Source organism: Panthera uncia, chromosome B1 (genome assembly GCF_023721935.1).
Source record: "Panthera uncia isolate 11264 chromosome B1, Puncia_PCG_1.0, whole genome shotgun sequence".
Classification (NCBI taxonomy): Eukaryota; Metazoa; Chordata; class Mammalia; order Carnivora; family Felidae; genus Panthera; species Panthera uncia.
In genome coordinates, this window is record NC_064811.1 from 66,964,072 (window position 1) to 66,980,369 (window position 16,298).

The following is a 16,298-nucleotide window of genomic DNA, read 5'->3' on the forward strand; positions in this document are numbered from 1 at the left end:
CACACACACACACACACACACACACACACACACACACACACACACACCATGAGCAGGAGAGGGGCAAAGAAAGACAAAGACAAGAGACAGAATCCGAAGCAGGCTCCAGGCTCTGAGCTGTCAGCACACAGCCTGATGCGGGACTCAAACTCAGGAGCTGTGAGATCATGACCTGAGCCGAAGTTGAACGCTTAACTGAATGAGCTACTCAGGTGCCCCTGCACAGAAGTCTTAAAGCTGTTGTGAATTTCCACCAGCTCTTGCTCTTTTCCCTTTGTCATGAGAAGAGCATGTCCCATATAAGGACTGCTCCTTCAGTGTGGATCCTAGAATAAAGATGACATTTAGAACAGGAGCAGAGCTGCAGCCAAGATATAATGTGAGTGAGACTAAACCTTTGTTTTTGTAGGCCACTGAGACTGAGGTCTTTGTTACTGAAACTAAACCATTAGAAAAATACGAATCTAATCAAATGTCAAGTTATCCCTAAAAGATGTGTTATCAATTTGATATGAACTCTAGAAGTAGTCTTTAAAAGTGTTTGATATGTGAACTTACCTTTAATTCCTCTTGTAAAGAAGCATACATTTCATTTATTTTATGTACCTCCTTTAAAGATCCATCTTCTTTAAAAAATTCAGAGCTGTAAAAATTACCATTTTGTCAAGCAAATGTATGGAAGTCATTTTAATACTATGACGAAAACTTATTTGTAGTTGAGGAGCAACAGAAGATTCTTTTTACTGGTTTTGCAGGGACATTTTGTCAACCTACTTGTTCACAGCAAAACCAATCAGAAAACTTAGTTCATGTATCTTCACATTAGCGGACTTCAAAGCCTCTTACGTACTACTGCCAAGACTCAAAAGATGTTAAGAAAAATAAAGACTGAAGGAGAGAGGGGGAGAAAGGTTTTCAATTTTTAAAATATTTTACTGAATTTAAGTCATCGTTGATTAAAAGAGGCAACATTATTTTATATACCAAAAAGACAAAAACAAACAAAAAACCCGGTAAGGCATAGTTTGTAAATTATCCCAATTAGAGATAAATGTAAAACTGTGCATCTCAGAATTAATGTATTCAGTTTCTTTAAAACTGTTAATTCTTGTGGAACACAAAAATAAATAAAATCTAGTCTTTTATTCTCCAGTAAGTACCCTGTAGTACCAGTGTTGTTATTTCTGACATTATTCCCTTAACGAACACACAACAGTTCTAGCTATATAGCTGTAGCCTATAGTATGAGTGAGTCTTGGCTAAAGCCTCATTTTTTTGTTACTTAATATCCAATCTAATTTTATACCTTTATGATCTAAATTGCTGCCTTAGAAAATTATTTTCAGGCCAGCTACTTACTCTTAGAATATATATGTTGACATACACAGGATATACAACAACCCTTCTCTTTTCTGTGTATTATAAATGGACAAGTGCTAGAAAGAAATACGGAAACAGTAAAAAACAGTCTAGTTTATTTGAAATATGTGGTTATTACTTTTCCTTTAATTTTTATTTTGTTGTGTAATAAAAATTAATTTCAAAAAATGAATAGAAATTTAGTGGGAAAGCAGCTGAAGAATCTCACCTGTGTGTTTTTATTGCTCGGCTAAAACCAGTGGACTCACAGGAACCTGATACAGTTTTATAACCCAGTTGTTCAGACATGCCCAGATTGGCCACCACTAATGGTATCCTGTGAAAAAGTCTGAAATAATAAAATTTTAAAATATAAAGTTAGAATAAAGTAAAATATTAACCTCTCATTATACCTATATATACTTATACATATTATATATAGAATACCTTTCCCCTCCAAGATTAAAAAATAAACAAAAACCCCATTCCATACTACTTACCTGAAATGAAATTTATTGACTTGAAGCAAATGGTATTTAAAAGTGATGAAATGTGCATCGTGCAAGGTAATTTTGTGAAAACAATACCTTTCTAAAAAAATTTTTTATTTTAGAGAGCATGAACTGGGGAGAGGAGCAGAGAGAGAGACAGAGACAGAGACAGAGAGAGAGAGAAAGAGAGAGAGAGAGAATCCCAAGCAGGCTCTATGCTTAGCATGTAGCCCGACATAGGGATCAATCCAACAACCCCGGGATCATGACCTGAGCCAAAACCAAGAGTTAGACAGTCGACAGAGCCACCCAGGCGCCCCTAAAAGAAGACTGTAATGTCTACTTTAACATGTAAAAATAGGCAGTATTGTTGAGATTCATCCTGTCTTCCATGAATAATAAAATTAATCTTGGCACCAGGGTGGCTCAGTTCGTTAAACATCCAACTTCAGCTCAGCTCATAATCTCACGGTTCGTGAGTTTGAGCCTTACATCAGGCTCTCTGCTGTCAGTGCAAAGCCTGCTTCAGATCCTCTGTTTCTCTCTCTGCCCCTCCTATACTCTTTCTCTCCCCCCAAAATAAGTAAACATTAAAAGAAATTAATCTTAGGGGCACCTGAGTGGCTCAGTTGGTTAAGTCTCTGACTCTTGATCTCAGCTCAGGTCTTGATCTCAGGGTGGTGAGTTCAAATCCATGCACTGGGGGTGGGTGTCAAGCTCACTTAAAAAAAATAATAAAATTAATCTTAGTTGGTACTCTTTTCACTTAATCCTCATATCCCATGAGAATGTTGTTTACATAACCTGTTGGGAGTCTCTGTTAACTCATTTTGGTGGACCACCAAGAACAACCTTGCTTCTTTCTTTGCAGAGGTTATAGAAAAGCTGCTCAAGTACCTAGGATTAGTTCTATATTACGTCCTTTAGGAACCATATCCAAAGTACACATATTTTTTCCACCTTATAACAAATCCTCTGTGGCAAAAACACAAGTCATCATTCCATACTGGGCTTCTAATTTCCTTATGTAACCTTCATCTTCCCCATCTATAAGAAAATATGGTACACTAACTTCAGACAGTTATTGTAACAAATGCAACAGTATTTGAAATATTTGTTAGGCTGCAAAAAGTACAATGAAAACATTGAGTATATTTTTCTATTAACTGAAAACAGCCAATGGCTGGCCAACATTACCCCTTCTGAGGTTTATATAAGGCATGCTCCAGCCGATGAGTAGAGCAGCTTTCTGTTATTATACTTGGTGTTAACAGCAGAAAAACCAGTTCCCGGCTTGAAAGATGCTTCTGTAAGTTTTTATGAAGCAGTCTCTCTCTAAATGTCATGATCTGGTCTGAATGACGTCGGAATTTGTACCAACCAACCACAGCCTGAGGGAAAATACAGAAAGATATCAGGTGTAGACCTTAGTGGTTACAATTATTATCTGTCTTACTGTCATAATTAAGCAATAAAATTGACAACCTTTAAAATGGCACTCTTAAATTTAGCAAGATTTTGGCATATATAAATAAAGTACATACTTAAGTATATACTTTACATTTATCAAGTATGTAAACTGACTTGTGTAGTCAAATTATCTTCCATTCAGTTATGGAGCTACTATTTTACTCATATAGAGAAAAAAAATTCCTAACTTCTTTTAGTTTCTTGATATCATTTGCTATTTTAAAATCTTAGTCTTTAGTCAAAATTTAAATGAAGAAAATGTCAATGAAAACAAATTTACTTCCTATATGGATATTTGGTTTGCTAAATAAATTGAACCCAATAGCTTTTAACTGAAATGTATATGGGAATGATACCACCTTTAGAAAGTAGGTTTCAAAATTGAGTAGGATCATATGAAATGGTTTTACAAACTGTAACATTTGCTGAACAAATTTGTTAGTATTACTAAACTTTTTTTTAAAAACTGGAAAATAAAATCTCATTTAGTAATTATAGTTTAGTAATTATAACAAAGAGCAACTACTTTGCTTAAAGGTCTGTGTATGACAATGTCAGCAACTAAGTTTTGTATCTGCACATTTAAACTAAGGAAATTAAAAGTTTTCTTCTTTTTAAAACTAAAAAATTTTTGTAAGTACATTTTTAAATACCCAAATATAATCAGGGGGCAAGCCCAAAGCATTTTCAACAAAGGAAGTTTTTTATAAGAAACTTACTGAATCTACTTTTATTCTCAACTCAGAGACCAAAAAGTTTTAAGAAGTACCCCCCCCCCCCCCGCCAATTTTGTATCTGGGGGGAAAAAAACCTGTTTTGATCATTCAACAAGTCTTACCTAAACACCAAGTATACTAGTAAAGGTTAGATGCTATATAGCAAAGCGCTTTAACTGCAGCTATGTAAAAGAACAGTAATGAGTTAAGTCCTGGAATAAATGGTATGGGAAGGGGTATGGTAGGAATGTGGAAGAGGAAGAGATCAATGCTAATTAGAATAGTCAAGAAAGTGGGGTGCCTGGGTGGCTCAGGCGGTTAAGCATCCCACTTCAGCTCGGGTCATGAGCTCAATGGTCTGTGGGTTCAAGCCCCGCAGGGGCTCTGCGCTGACAGCTCAGAGCCTGGAGCCTGCTTTGGATGCTGTGTCTCCCTCTTTCTCTGCCCCTCCCCCGCTCATGCTCTGTTTCTCTCAAAAATAAATAAAAGTTAAAACAATTTTTTTTAATTAAAAAAAAAAAGAATAGCCAAAGATGAGAACAAGATTAATATTTTTAATGACTGGTTTTGCTCTCAGAGCAATCCCTTTGAACTTCTGGAAGGAAAAAGCCTTTCTTTCTTCACTTGCTTTATAGAACACTGTGAAGACAAATGTTGCCAAAAACTTCCGTTAAAGTATTACACAGTTTTAGGATATAATACCAAAAAACCCCCAACAAGTCAGGGAATACCTTTTTGACACTTGATAATATTTTCTTCAGTGCTTGCTCATTTAGTTCACCAGAAGAATTATAAAAGCTGTAAAAGCCAAAATTAAAGGCATTTCAAATAGGCTAAAAAAATGGATTTTATTAGCATTTTTAACTTTAGTTACTCCTTACCCACCCAAAATCCATATATCTACTTGCTGGTCATATGAAGTTCTAAAAATAAGAATAAAGTTCTCAAATTAACAGACTTAAAGTGGTAGAAACAGGAGATCCATAAGCAATGAAAAAGGCAAAGGAGTGGAGAATCCAGGGATCCTTCATTCAACAAATATTTCTGTATGTCCGTTGTACGTAGAACACTATACAAGCTCTAGCTTTTTCTGGCAGAGCAGTTTAAGACCACACAAAAGCCTTTATTTCTATCATCCCCTACCACAGATCTTTCTCACCTTTACCATATGCTCCACTGCAGTTCTTATACAACCTTAGCTATGTGTACACACAGTGTGACTGTAAGATAGTAATGTTGATTTTTCAAGTACGATTGATATAAATCATAAAGCCATTTCATTAAAACTACACCATGTTGTAATTGTTTGCTTTATGAAAATGTATCTAACTTATGTGTGTATTTTTCTACATGTATGTTACACCTGAATGAAAAGTTTTAAGAAATATCATAGCCTATTAGGGCTACAGTGCTATTACTATCTGTAGGACTAAAAACACAAGTTTTCACCATAGAAAGGCAATAGGAAGCAGGCTGGATAAAGAACCTAACCAGGCAAAAGATTACATTAGAATATGGTAAGTGAGGACACAAATGATCAAATAAACTGGAATGAAAGAGTAGAAAAAAGGGCTGCTGTTGACATATGAGAATGTGTCACTGAGTTTAGAATATGCAATGAGGTGACTGGGTGTGAGAAAAACCCTCTAGGTAAACTGGTACCTGGGAGAGGCAGTGGAGACCAGCGAAAGCAAGCATATAAATACAGAGAAAGAACTATTAGACAGGGTTGAAATGAACAAGTGAATTTTCTTTAAAAAGTCTTTTCATTTTTATCAGTTCCACCATATATTACTGACAATTAAGATATCTTGTTAGTTTTAAAATTTACTTCATTCACACAGAATAATTTTCACAATAGATCATTTACTTCCTCTTGCTACTTACCTAAAGAGCTGATAGCATGGAATATATTTCTGGATGTCTGGAAAAAAGGAATTTTTTGCTATGATTATATAAGTTATCATTTGAATAGCATACACCAAGCACTTCATATATGAACAGCATATACTGAGGGAGGAAGTACTTTACCATGATCTCATTTAATCCTCACCACAAAGCTATGAGACCAATCGTTCCTTCCATTTTAAAGATGTGGTAACAGGTAGAGAGAGTGGGGGGCCAAAATTCAAAGCCCGTGCCTCGGTCTTAACTAGAACACTACACTCACTCTCAACAGGTTTAATAATGGCAACACAAGAGATAAATTTAAAGTTGTTATATTTTCATTGGGTTCTAAAAAGGTCATGCTCTAATTCTACCCAATTGACAACTACAGCTGTTAAAGGGATTATCTTTTGTTATTCCAAGCAGCTGCTTCATAAAGGATTTGTCAATGTTAACTACAAAAAAAAAAAAAAAAAGCTAGTATCCTTTAGGAAGTAACTTTTATTCTCTTTCCAGTAGAAATACATCAAAATACATCTGAATTCTGGTAGCTACAGATGCTGTGCAAAACAGAATAAATTCTATTGCATAAGACATTATTGGAAGTCTTGTAAGAAATATCCAGATGAATATGGTGTCCCCTCTATTATTCCAAACTTCCAGATCTCTCAAAATTATTCAAGGAGCAGTATGAGTGAAACATCCACATCTGATAACAAAGAAACTTATCCAGTGCACACAAGTCCGGGGGCACCTGGCTGGCTCAGTTGGTAGAGCATGCGACTCTTGATCTCAGGACTGTGAATTCGAGCCCCACACTGGATGCAGAGAATACTTTAAAAACAACTACAGAAAAAGAGAATACAAGTCCTTCTGGGCTTCCCACTTTTAATTGTAACTTGTGTCAAAAATCAAATTTTACCAGACAGCATTTACTGGATTACTGTAATAGCAATCACTTATTTCAGATAGTTCCTGTGACATGTCCTCTTTGCATATCTCTTAGCTGGGCAGATCCTAGCCAGATTACTAGAATTTTTTTTTAGTTACTTAAATCAAAGACATCAGTGTGATTACAGAGAATTTGTGAATCTTCAGCAAGGTGAGGAAACCCACTATCAAACTGCTGTTGAATCTCTTCAAGTAAACATCTGAAGGCTGTAGACATCTCTGCATCTTTGTACCTGCAAGTGCCATCTTTAAAGAGAAAACTACATGAAATCACCATTTCAATAACTTTATGTGTATATTAATAAAAGTCATTCGGTCTATTTAAAAAAGGAAAAGTGATCATCCTCTTGAGACATTTTTCTTCTAGAAAATGTATGTTACCCTCAGACAAATCCCTGTTTAAAAAACCACAACAACTCAACAGAAACAGTCTTTGTAACTGATAACTGGTCAAAAACATACTCTGGTGTAGATATGGGAAAATACAAAAATGAAGAAAATCTCACTAACCAAAGCAATGTAGTAATTTGTAGATCCTGGATTTTACTTGTTATCATCTAATAATCCAACATTTTAAAATAATTTGAGCAAATACTTAAGTGTTCCTATAGCATTTGCAATGGTGGTTGCTTAAACTCCTCAAAATACTTTTGCTCACTTTGGGTGGTATGCCAGTTACAATGTGGGGGGAGGGGGGAATGCCCCAAAGGTTTGTTTTTAAAGCTTCTGTCTGACAAGGAAAAAAACCACATTAACAAAGTAAAGCTACAAACTGTATAAACACCTGTAACACATAACAAACGGCCAATTTCCCTAAGTTGTAATTTGGTATTACAGATCAACTAAGAAAAAGCAAAACAGTAGAGTAGAAATATAGTCAAAGTATGCAACAGTGCTGTCCTTTTCAACAAACAAAAGCTAAGAAATACAAATTAATATAATTTCTTTTCATTTATCGAATTGGCAAAGATGAAAAGATTGGAAAATACCTAGTGGTGGCACCAGTATGGGGACCCAGGCACTTTTACATATTATGAAAGAGTCTTAAGAACATGACTTTTCCCAAGGCAATGGTCTACCTCTAGGAATTTGACTTTCCAACAGACTCGAAGTCATAGAGATACATGCACTACAAAGTGTTATTATATTGTTTTGTATTAAAAAAAACAAAGTCATTCGTAACTGCTTTAAGTAGATACAGTGGGAATTCGTAACTGGTAAGTAGATACAGTGGGAATATAAAGCCATTAGAAAGAATGGCAAACTATACACATTGATACTATTCTACACTAACAGAACAGTATCAATGGAGATATTTATCTTGAAGATATTTACCCATTTATAGTATAATCCCTTTCGTGTAAATAAAAATACACATTTATATACATGTGTATTATTAATGAGCAAAAAAATACTCATAAAACAGTGGTGACCAGAGAAGACTCTATTGAGAGTGAATTTAAATTTACTTAATATATTTACACATATATACTACATTTAAATACATATATAAATCTACATATATACTTCCATTTTTAACCTTTTAAAGTGGCAAACAAAAAATGACATACAGTAGGAATATAAACTGGTACAGTATTTCTGGAAAGCAATTTGCTAATACAGATCAAGAACCTTAAAAATGTTCATACCCTTTGACACTATAATACCACCCCCAAGAATCTATCCATAATAAATGTAGGAAAATATTTATGTACAAGGATGGTCACAGAATATAATTTATAATAATGAAAAACTGGAAACTACTGATTAGAATTTAAAGGACTGCTGAAATCACATAGAACCATTAAGAGTAAGAAACCTAACAGAATACACTGCAGTTATAAAAAATGATATTTAGAGGATTGTTTAACATATGGAAGTAGTCATGACACAGTATGATGTCATGATGCCACATTTTTTATACAGCAAACTACCAATTTTGTTTTTAGAAATATACTTAGATAAAACTCTGTTAGGTAATCAGAGCCTCCCCCCCACCCCCCATATATTTTAAAGCTCCCTTTTCCCTTTCTTCCCTGAAAGAACAGCTGCCATCTGCTGCAGGTGTTTCACCACCCACTCGTCAAACCCTTCACAGTCTTGCCTTTTCCACATCACACTCCAGAAGTTACTTACAATGATCTAAAACGGAGTCGAAAAAACTGAGTTTTTCAGTTCTCATCTTCCAATTTTTCTGTAGCACTTAGTGTTTCTGTCCAAACTGTTTTATCTTTTTTAGTGGTCTTGCTTACTGGTTCCTTCTCCTTTTGTTAGGCCACCTTCCTACCACTTAAATACATGCAGGAGCTAGTTCAGCCGCGTTTCCCCACGGTAATCTTACGGCATCTTATGTTCCACACTCTTGCTTTAGGCCAGAGCCATGATTTTAATTGAGAAATGAATACAATGCATCTTTTAAAATCTGCATTAAAAGGTTTTATCTATTTTTTAAAACAATTTACAAACTAATTTATGCTGATCCCATTTAGTATAAACCATCAACTATAGTAGACACAGAAATAAGTGATCACAGGGGCGCCTAGGTAGCTCACTCGGTTGAGCATCTGATTCTTGGTTTCTGCTCAGGGCATACTCTTGCAGTTTGTGAGACTGAGCCCCACATTGGGCTCCATGCTGACAGCGTGGAGTCTGCTTGGGATTCTCTCTTTCTGCCCCTCCCCTGCACTCTCACTCTCTCTCAAAATATATAAAGAAAGTTAAGGGACGCCTGGGTGGCTCAGTCAGTTAAGCTCCCGACTTCAGCTCAGGTCATGATCTCAGCGGTTGAGTTTGAGCCGCACATCAGGCTCTGTGCTGAGAGCTCAGAGCCTGGAGACTGCTTTGGATTCTGTGTCTTATTCTCTCTCTGCCCCTTCCCCACTTGTGCTCTGTCTCTGTCTCTCAAAAATAAATAAATGTAAAAATAAATTTTTTTTAAAATGTATAAAGAAAGTTTAAGGAAAAAAAAAGAAATTGAGTGACTCACCAATTGTATAAATAACTTCAACATCATCCATTTGGGAATCAGTAATACTGTTCTTGGCTTCACCTTTCACTTCCCCAAGAAGAAAACCTTCCTATAAAGGTAAAAAGCAATCTATGGAATATCATGATAGAATTACTACTCAATCACTTAACCAATATACCCCAAGATCAGGTGAGGGTCCCTGGTGAGGGACCAGGTACACTTTCAGTTTAGTTGGGAAATATGAACAGTTCAATAAAAATGAATAGAAGAGATTGTAAATACTGCTGTGATTTTAGCACACCTAGAACATAAAAGGCTTAAAGCCAGAAATGAGTACATAATGTCTGAAGAAGGAAGAGCAGGGTAGTTTGTCTTGGAACAGAAGGCTCCCCTTTCTGAGTAATGAAATTATGGATAGATGGGAATAGTGCCAATAATGAAACATCCCAAATAACTAGCCAAGGACTCTGGATTAATGGCACATGCTTCTGGGAGCCAGTGGGTGCTTCTGAGCTATGAAATGACACAATGATCAGTGGCTTTAGACTAAAAGTTATACAAAAATATTAAAGATTTGGAATTCAGTATCAAAGTCTAATTTCTAAAAGGGGATCTAGGAGCCCTAATTGTTTTAAAATGCAGGCATTTTGCCACAACAGCAGTGATGTCTTTGAATTTCAGAGAATTCAATATTTTCATTTGGCACATTTAAAGACCCAATATGCTTGATGGACAAAGATTTTATCTTCTTTATAATTAGGTAAGAATGCCCCCTCCCATTCCATTAAAAAAAAAAAATGACAAAAAAAAAAAAAAAAAGTTTCAATAATGTGAATCTTTACTGGAATCTAGGGGGAACAATCCAGAACTCTATAGTCCAGTTTTTTAGACAAACCCTGGGAAAGGAAGCAGTGTCAATGCAAGAACAGCTATCCAGAAAATCACCTTTTAAAGATGTTAGGAAAAAGATGTAAGAGTAATGGCCTAACACGATGCTATTTCCCAAGGGCTAATCCTTTAAACTACAGAGACTTAAGGACCCATTTTGTTTATATTCACACAAAGACTTTCCAAAATAATTTCCACAGCCACACACATTATAAATTGTCATATATCTGCTCTTAGCTAGGTATTAATCTACAAAGTTATTTAAAATTGTAGGGGTGCCTGGGTGGCACAGTCAGTTAAGTGTCCAACTCAATCTCACTGTTCCTGAGTTCCAGAGCTGATGGCACCCAGCCTGCTTGGGATTTGGTCTTTCTCTCTCCCCCTCCCCTGCTTGTGCTCTCTCTCTCAAAATAAAGAAAGAACGCCCCCCCCCCACTTTAAAACTGTATACATGAAAGGTATCAACTCCAACCTTATTAGGATTGTGACAAAAAACAATTTTGGAAACGACATGAAATGATACACAATATTTAGCAGAAATCAGTAGGCTGTGTTCAGTATGGTATTCTCTAAACTGTACTAGCATACTAAGCTCTTAAATCTAAGCCAGTATTTCTTGGGCTCAAAGTTTTATAGTATTTTTCTGATTTCGTAAGTTGTTCAAAACGTGTACTGTATTTAAAAAACGACCTCACTACTTCATCCGGAGATTTTTGAACCTGGCAGAAGTATGAAATAATAATATCTAAATTTGAGGATAAATTTAAATGTTTCTATTGTAACTGAAAGCATCAAAAAGGAACTAGCTGAGGCCTTACAATTTCATAAACTTGACACCAATGCAAACAAAAATCAGGTATCACATACTCCAAATTAGGCTTTCCCATCCACTAAGCTTTGCCCCGGAACAGCCACCGGATGCATCTTCTATTCCTTCACTGGCCTACAATTTCAACAAACGCGCACAGCAGCTGCTCTGCACGAAAAAATTCAGCGGCCTTTGAAAACCACTATCGGTAGTTAGGAGGAACGTAAAGTTAACCCGCAACACCTTTCCTACCGTAGTGGGAGAACGCTATGTGAACTCTCCATCCTTTCACAACTAAGTTTAATCAGAAAAAAAGGGGGACTGCTGGAAAAGAAACGCGTGTGTGTGGGACACTCCGGTCCGGGCGAAGAAATAAACACTGGTTAGAAAAGGAATGGCTACTCCCGGAGAAGACTTGCCGGACGGGAGACACACCTACGACCGCCCGGGAGAGGGACAAGGCAAAGCCCCAGGGCAGAGAACCAGCGCGGCGCCGTCGGGAAGCTCATGGGCGGGGGCCGGGGTAACGGCGGCGAAGGGTGCCCGCGCTCGGGGCCTCTCCCGAGGCGACGCTGGAGCCCGCCTCGCCCCTCGGGCTCACCGTGTCCGAGTCGGTGTTGAGGTGCTGGAAAGCGAGCGCGCCGAGCACAAAGCCGGAGAGCACCGCCGACGTACTCTCCCCCTCCATGCTTCCGCAGGCTCAACGCGCAGGGGGGGGATCGGGAGAAGCGGCCCGGGCCCAGCTCCTGGAGCGTCGCGGCGGTGAGGCGGGGCCGAGCGAGGAGGTGGTGCCTGCGCCGGCGCACTGGACTCTGCGCGCTCCGCCGAGGGGGCGGGCCCGGGGAGGCGAGGGAGCTCCCGGTGGAGGAGGGCGCGGCCAGGCGGCTGTGGAGGGCGGGGCCGGGGCGCTGTGGGTTTTTCACCTGGGGCGCGGTCCGGGTCGCATCGTGGCTTCCGCTGACGGCTTCGCAGTAAAGGCGGTTGGTTGTTGGCTACCACGAAGTGCGTTTGGGTGGCCAGCTGCTGCCAAGGGCCCTGTGGCGTATATGCAAACTATAAAAAACGAACAATGCTGACAGAATAGAAACAGTGCTTATGTCGCTGTAATAGCACAATGGAAATACCCTGGGTATGGATTTCAAAGTGCGTGATACTGCCATTTACCCATTGAGACCTCTAGCATACTGGCACCCTTTTCATAGTCTCTTCTAGAACTCTTCAGTGATGTTACATCGTGCGTGTGTGTGTGTGTGTGTGTGTGTGTGCGCGCGTGTCTGTGTGGTGGGGTGGCCGCTTCGGTTTCTTTGAGGATTTGCTATCTTTTAGAAAACTGAAGAATCAGGTTAAAGAATATGCTGATTATAAATATTGTTTAATGATATGTATAACCGTGTTGTGTTGAGTCATTTGATATAAATGGTAAGGGGAGTGGGAAGACCAGGGCTTGACGATATTCCACACACAATATGTAAAGCTATGTTTCTTAAATTATTAAGTCAGCAAAATATCAGACTACTGAATTGAGTTACTGTTGCATATTTCTGGGTTTTGTTGTGTGGCGGCTGTGTTTGGCTGAGTAACACGTTGAAGACAGATGTGTAGAATTATATGTTTATTACCTAAAATTAAGTTTCTTGCCTTCAGTTTAGCAAAATCAGTTAATACGAAAAGATTTGTCACATAATTTCTGTTTTGTGAATGGTAATCTAAAGGATTAAAAAATAAAATGCAGCACTATTCCAAGAGATCAGAAATAAACCCTCAATATAAAGTCGAGTAATTTTCAGTAAGTTTGCCAAGACTGTTCATTAGGGAAAGGACAGTCTTTTCAACAAATGCAAAAGAATTAAGTTAGGCCCTTTCCCTATACCACAGACAATAATTAGCTCAAAACGGATCAAAGATGTCACAGTAACACCTGAAACTATGAAACTCTTAGAAGAAAACATAGGGGGAAAGCTTCATGATGTCGGATTCAACAATGATGCTGTGGATGATACCAAAGGCACAGACACTAAAGGAAAAAATATAGAAATTGCATTTCATCAAATTAAAAACATTTGTCCATCAAAGAACACTATCAAGGGGTGCTGGGGGGCTCAGTCGTTTAAGCATCCTACTTTGGCTTGGGTCATGATCTCATGGTTTGTGAATTCGAGTCCTGCATCAGGCTCTGCGCTGATACAGCTCAGAGCCTGGAGCCTGCTTCTGATTCTGTGTCTCCCTCTCTTTCTCCACCCCTCACCTGCTCACGCTCTCTGTCTTTCAAAACTGAATAAATGTTAAAAAAAAAAAAAAAAGAACACTATTAAGAGAGTGAAAAGGCAACCCACAGAATGGGAGAAATATTTGGAAACCATATATGTAATAAGAGATTAGTATCCTGAATATATATAAGGAAGAACTCAACAACAGTAAAATAACCCAATTAAAAAATGAGCAAAGAACTTGAATAAACATTTCTCCAAATAAGATATACAGATGACCAATAGGCACACAAAAAGATGCTTACCACCACTAGTCATTAGAGAAATGAAAATCAAAACCACAAAGAGGTATTACTTCACATGCATCAGGATGGCAACGGTATAATAAAAAATATGTTTGGTCTTTGTCCCTGCATCCAGGAACAATGCTCCTATAACTCTTGGAGTCTCCAAAGTGATAAAAGTATCTTTTTGCTAATGTGCTCTAGGGTTGGGGGAGCTGGATAGCACAAGGATGGGAACTAGTTGCCAGAAAGACCAAGCCTTAATTAGATTGGAATTTTTAGCTCCACTCCAGACCTCTTAGGTGATAGGAACTAGAGATTAACTAGAGATTAACTGTGAACGGCCAATGATTTGATCAATCTTGCCTAAGTAATGAAACCTCCACTAAAACTCCTGAAGAATGGGATTTCCCTGGGCAAAAGCAAGCAAATGTCTGAGAAGTCTTACCAAATTTGTTTCCTGGGCTTCCTCTCATGGGTCTTCCAGAGACTAATTAAAAAAAAAAAAAAAAAAAAAAAATTAAATTAGCTGACAAGGAAATGGGGAAGGGAACAGAGAAGAGTCAAAGAACTCTCCCAGTAAGGTGGAAATCTTTTGATGGTTATTAACAAATAAGATAAATAAAATGGACATTGATGGGGTTGAAAAGTGTGCTTACTACAGCACTATTGAAGTTTGGGTGGACCAAATGAACCCCCTGCTGGTTCCCCAACATTAAAATGCCCCAAATGAGTTTGCTCTATTTACCCCAACTTGGAGGAATTTAAAAAGTTGGAAGGCAAAGAATACAATGAGAAACCTGGCCTATGATCACCCGGGGCAATAGGCAGATTAAGCAAAATAAAGTTTGACAAAAGGGCAGGGTCCCTTGGCTGGGGACCCAAAGCCTAACACTCAGGAGTAGGTAGAATGGTCAGAGGATGAAGAAAAGAAGTTTCCAAGATTTCTGGACACAGGAGATGCATGCATGGTGGTATCAACAACTGTTGGTGAAGCCCTACCAGGGGCTACAATTAGATTGAGAGACTATAGAAATGTAAGAGTTGATAGGATTAAGGTGAAAGTTTGAGTGAAAATTGTAATGTTCAAACAGGCTTTATGTGAAGAGGTTTTGTCTCCTTTATCTGAATGCTTTAGAGGGTTAGATACTGGTAAAAACAGGACAACAGGCCTAAAGTGGAGTCACTTCTGCAAAGTCCCATGCCACCAAACTGAGACTTAACTTAGAGTTTCTTCTCTCCCAGAGATGGAATCTTACATTAGTGCCTAATTAGCTCTAGTTAGGTAATCTGCCTGATAGAGCTCTGCCATCCCCCTAAAGGAAAGCAATCTGGCAATAATCAACCTTTTTTTTGTCTAGTATAACTTCCTTGTTTCTGCTCCCTTCTGCCTATAAAAGTCTTTCATTCTGTACAGCTCTTTGGAGCTCCTTTCTGTCTGCTAGATTGAATGCTGCCCGATTTATGCATCTTTGAATAAAGCAAATAAAATCTTTAAAATTTACTCTGTTGAGGGGCGCCTGGGTGGCTCAGTCGGTTGAGTGTCCGACTTCGGCTCAGGTCATGATCTCATGGTTCACGGGTTCGAGCCCCGCGTCGGGCTCTATGCTGACAGCTTGGAGCCTGCTTCCGATTCTGTGGTCCCTCTCTCTCTGACCCTCCCCCCATTCATGCTCTGTCTCTCTCTGTCTCAAAAATAAATAAACGTTAAAAAAAATTTAAAAAAATAAAATAAAATTTACTCTGTTGAATTTTGTTTTCTAACTATATTATAACTGACTGGGGAACACTTTTCCTACTTAGTGTGGGGCAATCCAGTCGGGTGGAGGCAGTCGTCCAGGAGATGAAAGAGTTCACCCAAGGCAGAACAAAGGAGATAGAAGTTTACTGAATACACTGCAAGGAAGCAGTGGGCAGGGCAGCAAAGAGACTGTCTGCCAGGAGGCAGTGGTGCGGGGCTATAGTTAACAGGGGAAGGATGGGAGGTATGGGAACGAATAGAATTTTCCTTTTTTCGTCAGCTAGGGTTTATGGACATTTTGAGGTGGGTTGCCTAATGGCTTGTTTGTATTCAGCCTGGGGGTCACTGTGGGCACTTTTACTTTACTCAGGTTTTCATTGCTCAGGTTGGTTGCCTAAAAGAGGCCTCTAAACTTAGTACTGTAAAACCAAAAATCTGCTAAGGTTTTTACTTTACACCATCAAATTGTCCTAGAGTAAAACTGTTGTAATTGATAATTCCATGAGAAATGACTACCTTGAAAAAATA

The 16,298-nt window shown here is 38.3% G+C and overlaps 1 protein-coding gene across 2 annotated transcripts in view; it reads right to left on the reverse strand.

The window, feature by feature from the left end:
- ABRAXAS1 (abraxas 1, BRCA1 A complex subunit) overlaps nucleotides 1–12,326 on the reverse strand; it is an 18,576-nt gene extending 6,250 nt beyond the window's left edge. The window contains exons 1-7 of one of the 2 annotated variants that reach the window (XM_049630800.1): nucleotides 12,140–12,326; nucleotides 9,861–9,951; nucleotides 5,924–5,960; nucleotides 4,768–4,834; nucleotides 3,048–3,241; nucleotides 1,589–1,708; nucleotides 559–643 (exon numbers count right to left, since the gene is read on the reverse strand). In XM_049630800.1, the coding sequence (XP_049486757.1) occupies nucleotides 559–643; nucleotides 1,589–1,708; nucleotides 3,048–3,241; nucleotides 4,768–4,834; nucleotides 5,924–5,960; nucleotides 9,861–9,951; nucleotides 12,140–12,226 (681 nt within the window). In that variant the 5' untranslated portion in view covers nucleotides 12,227–12,326. Of the gene's footprint in view, nucleotides 1–558; nucleotides 644–1,588; nucleotides 1,709–3,047; nucleotides 3,242–4,767; nucleotides 4,835–5,923; nucleotides 5,961–9,860; nucleotides 9,952–11,973; nucleotides 12,104–12,139 lie in introns of those variants that run through there. The other variant, XM_049630801.1, reaches the window with a different exon arrangement.
- Between the last annotated feature and the right edge of the window lie 3,972 nt (nucleotides 12,327–16,298).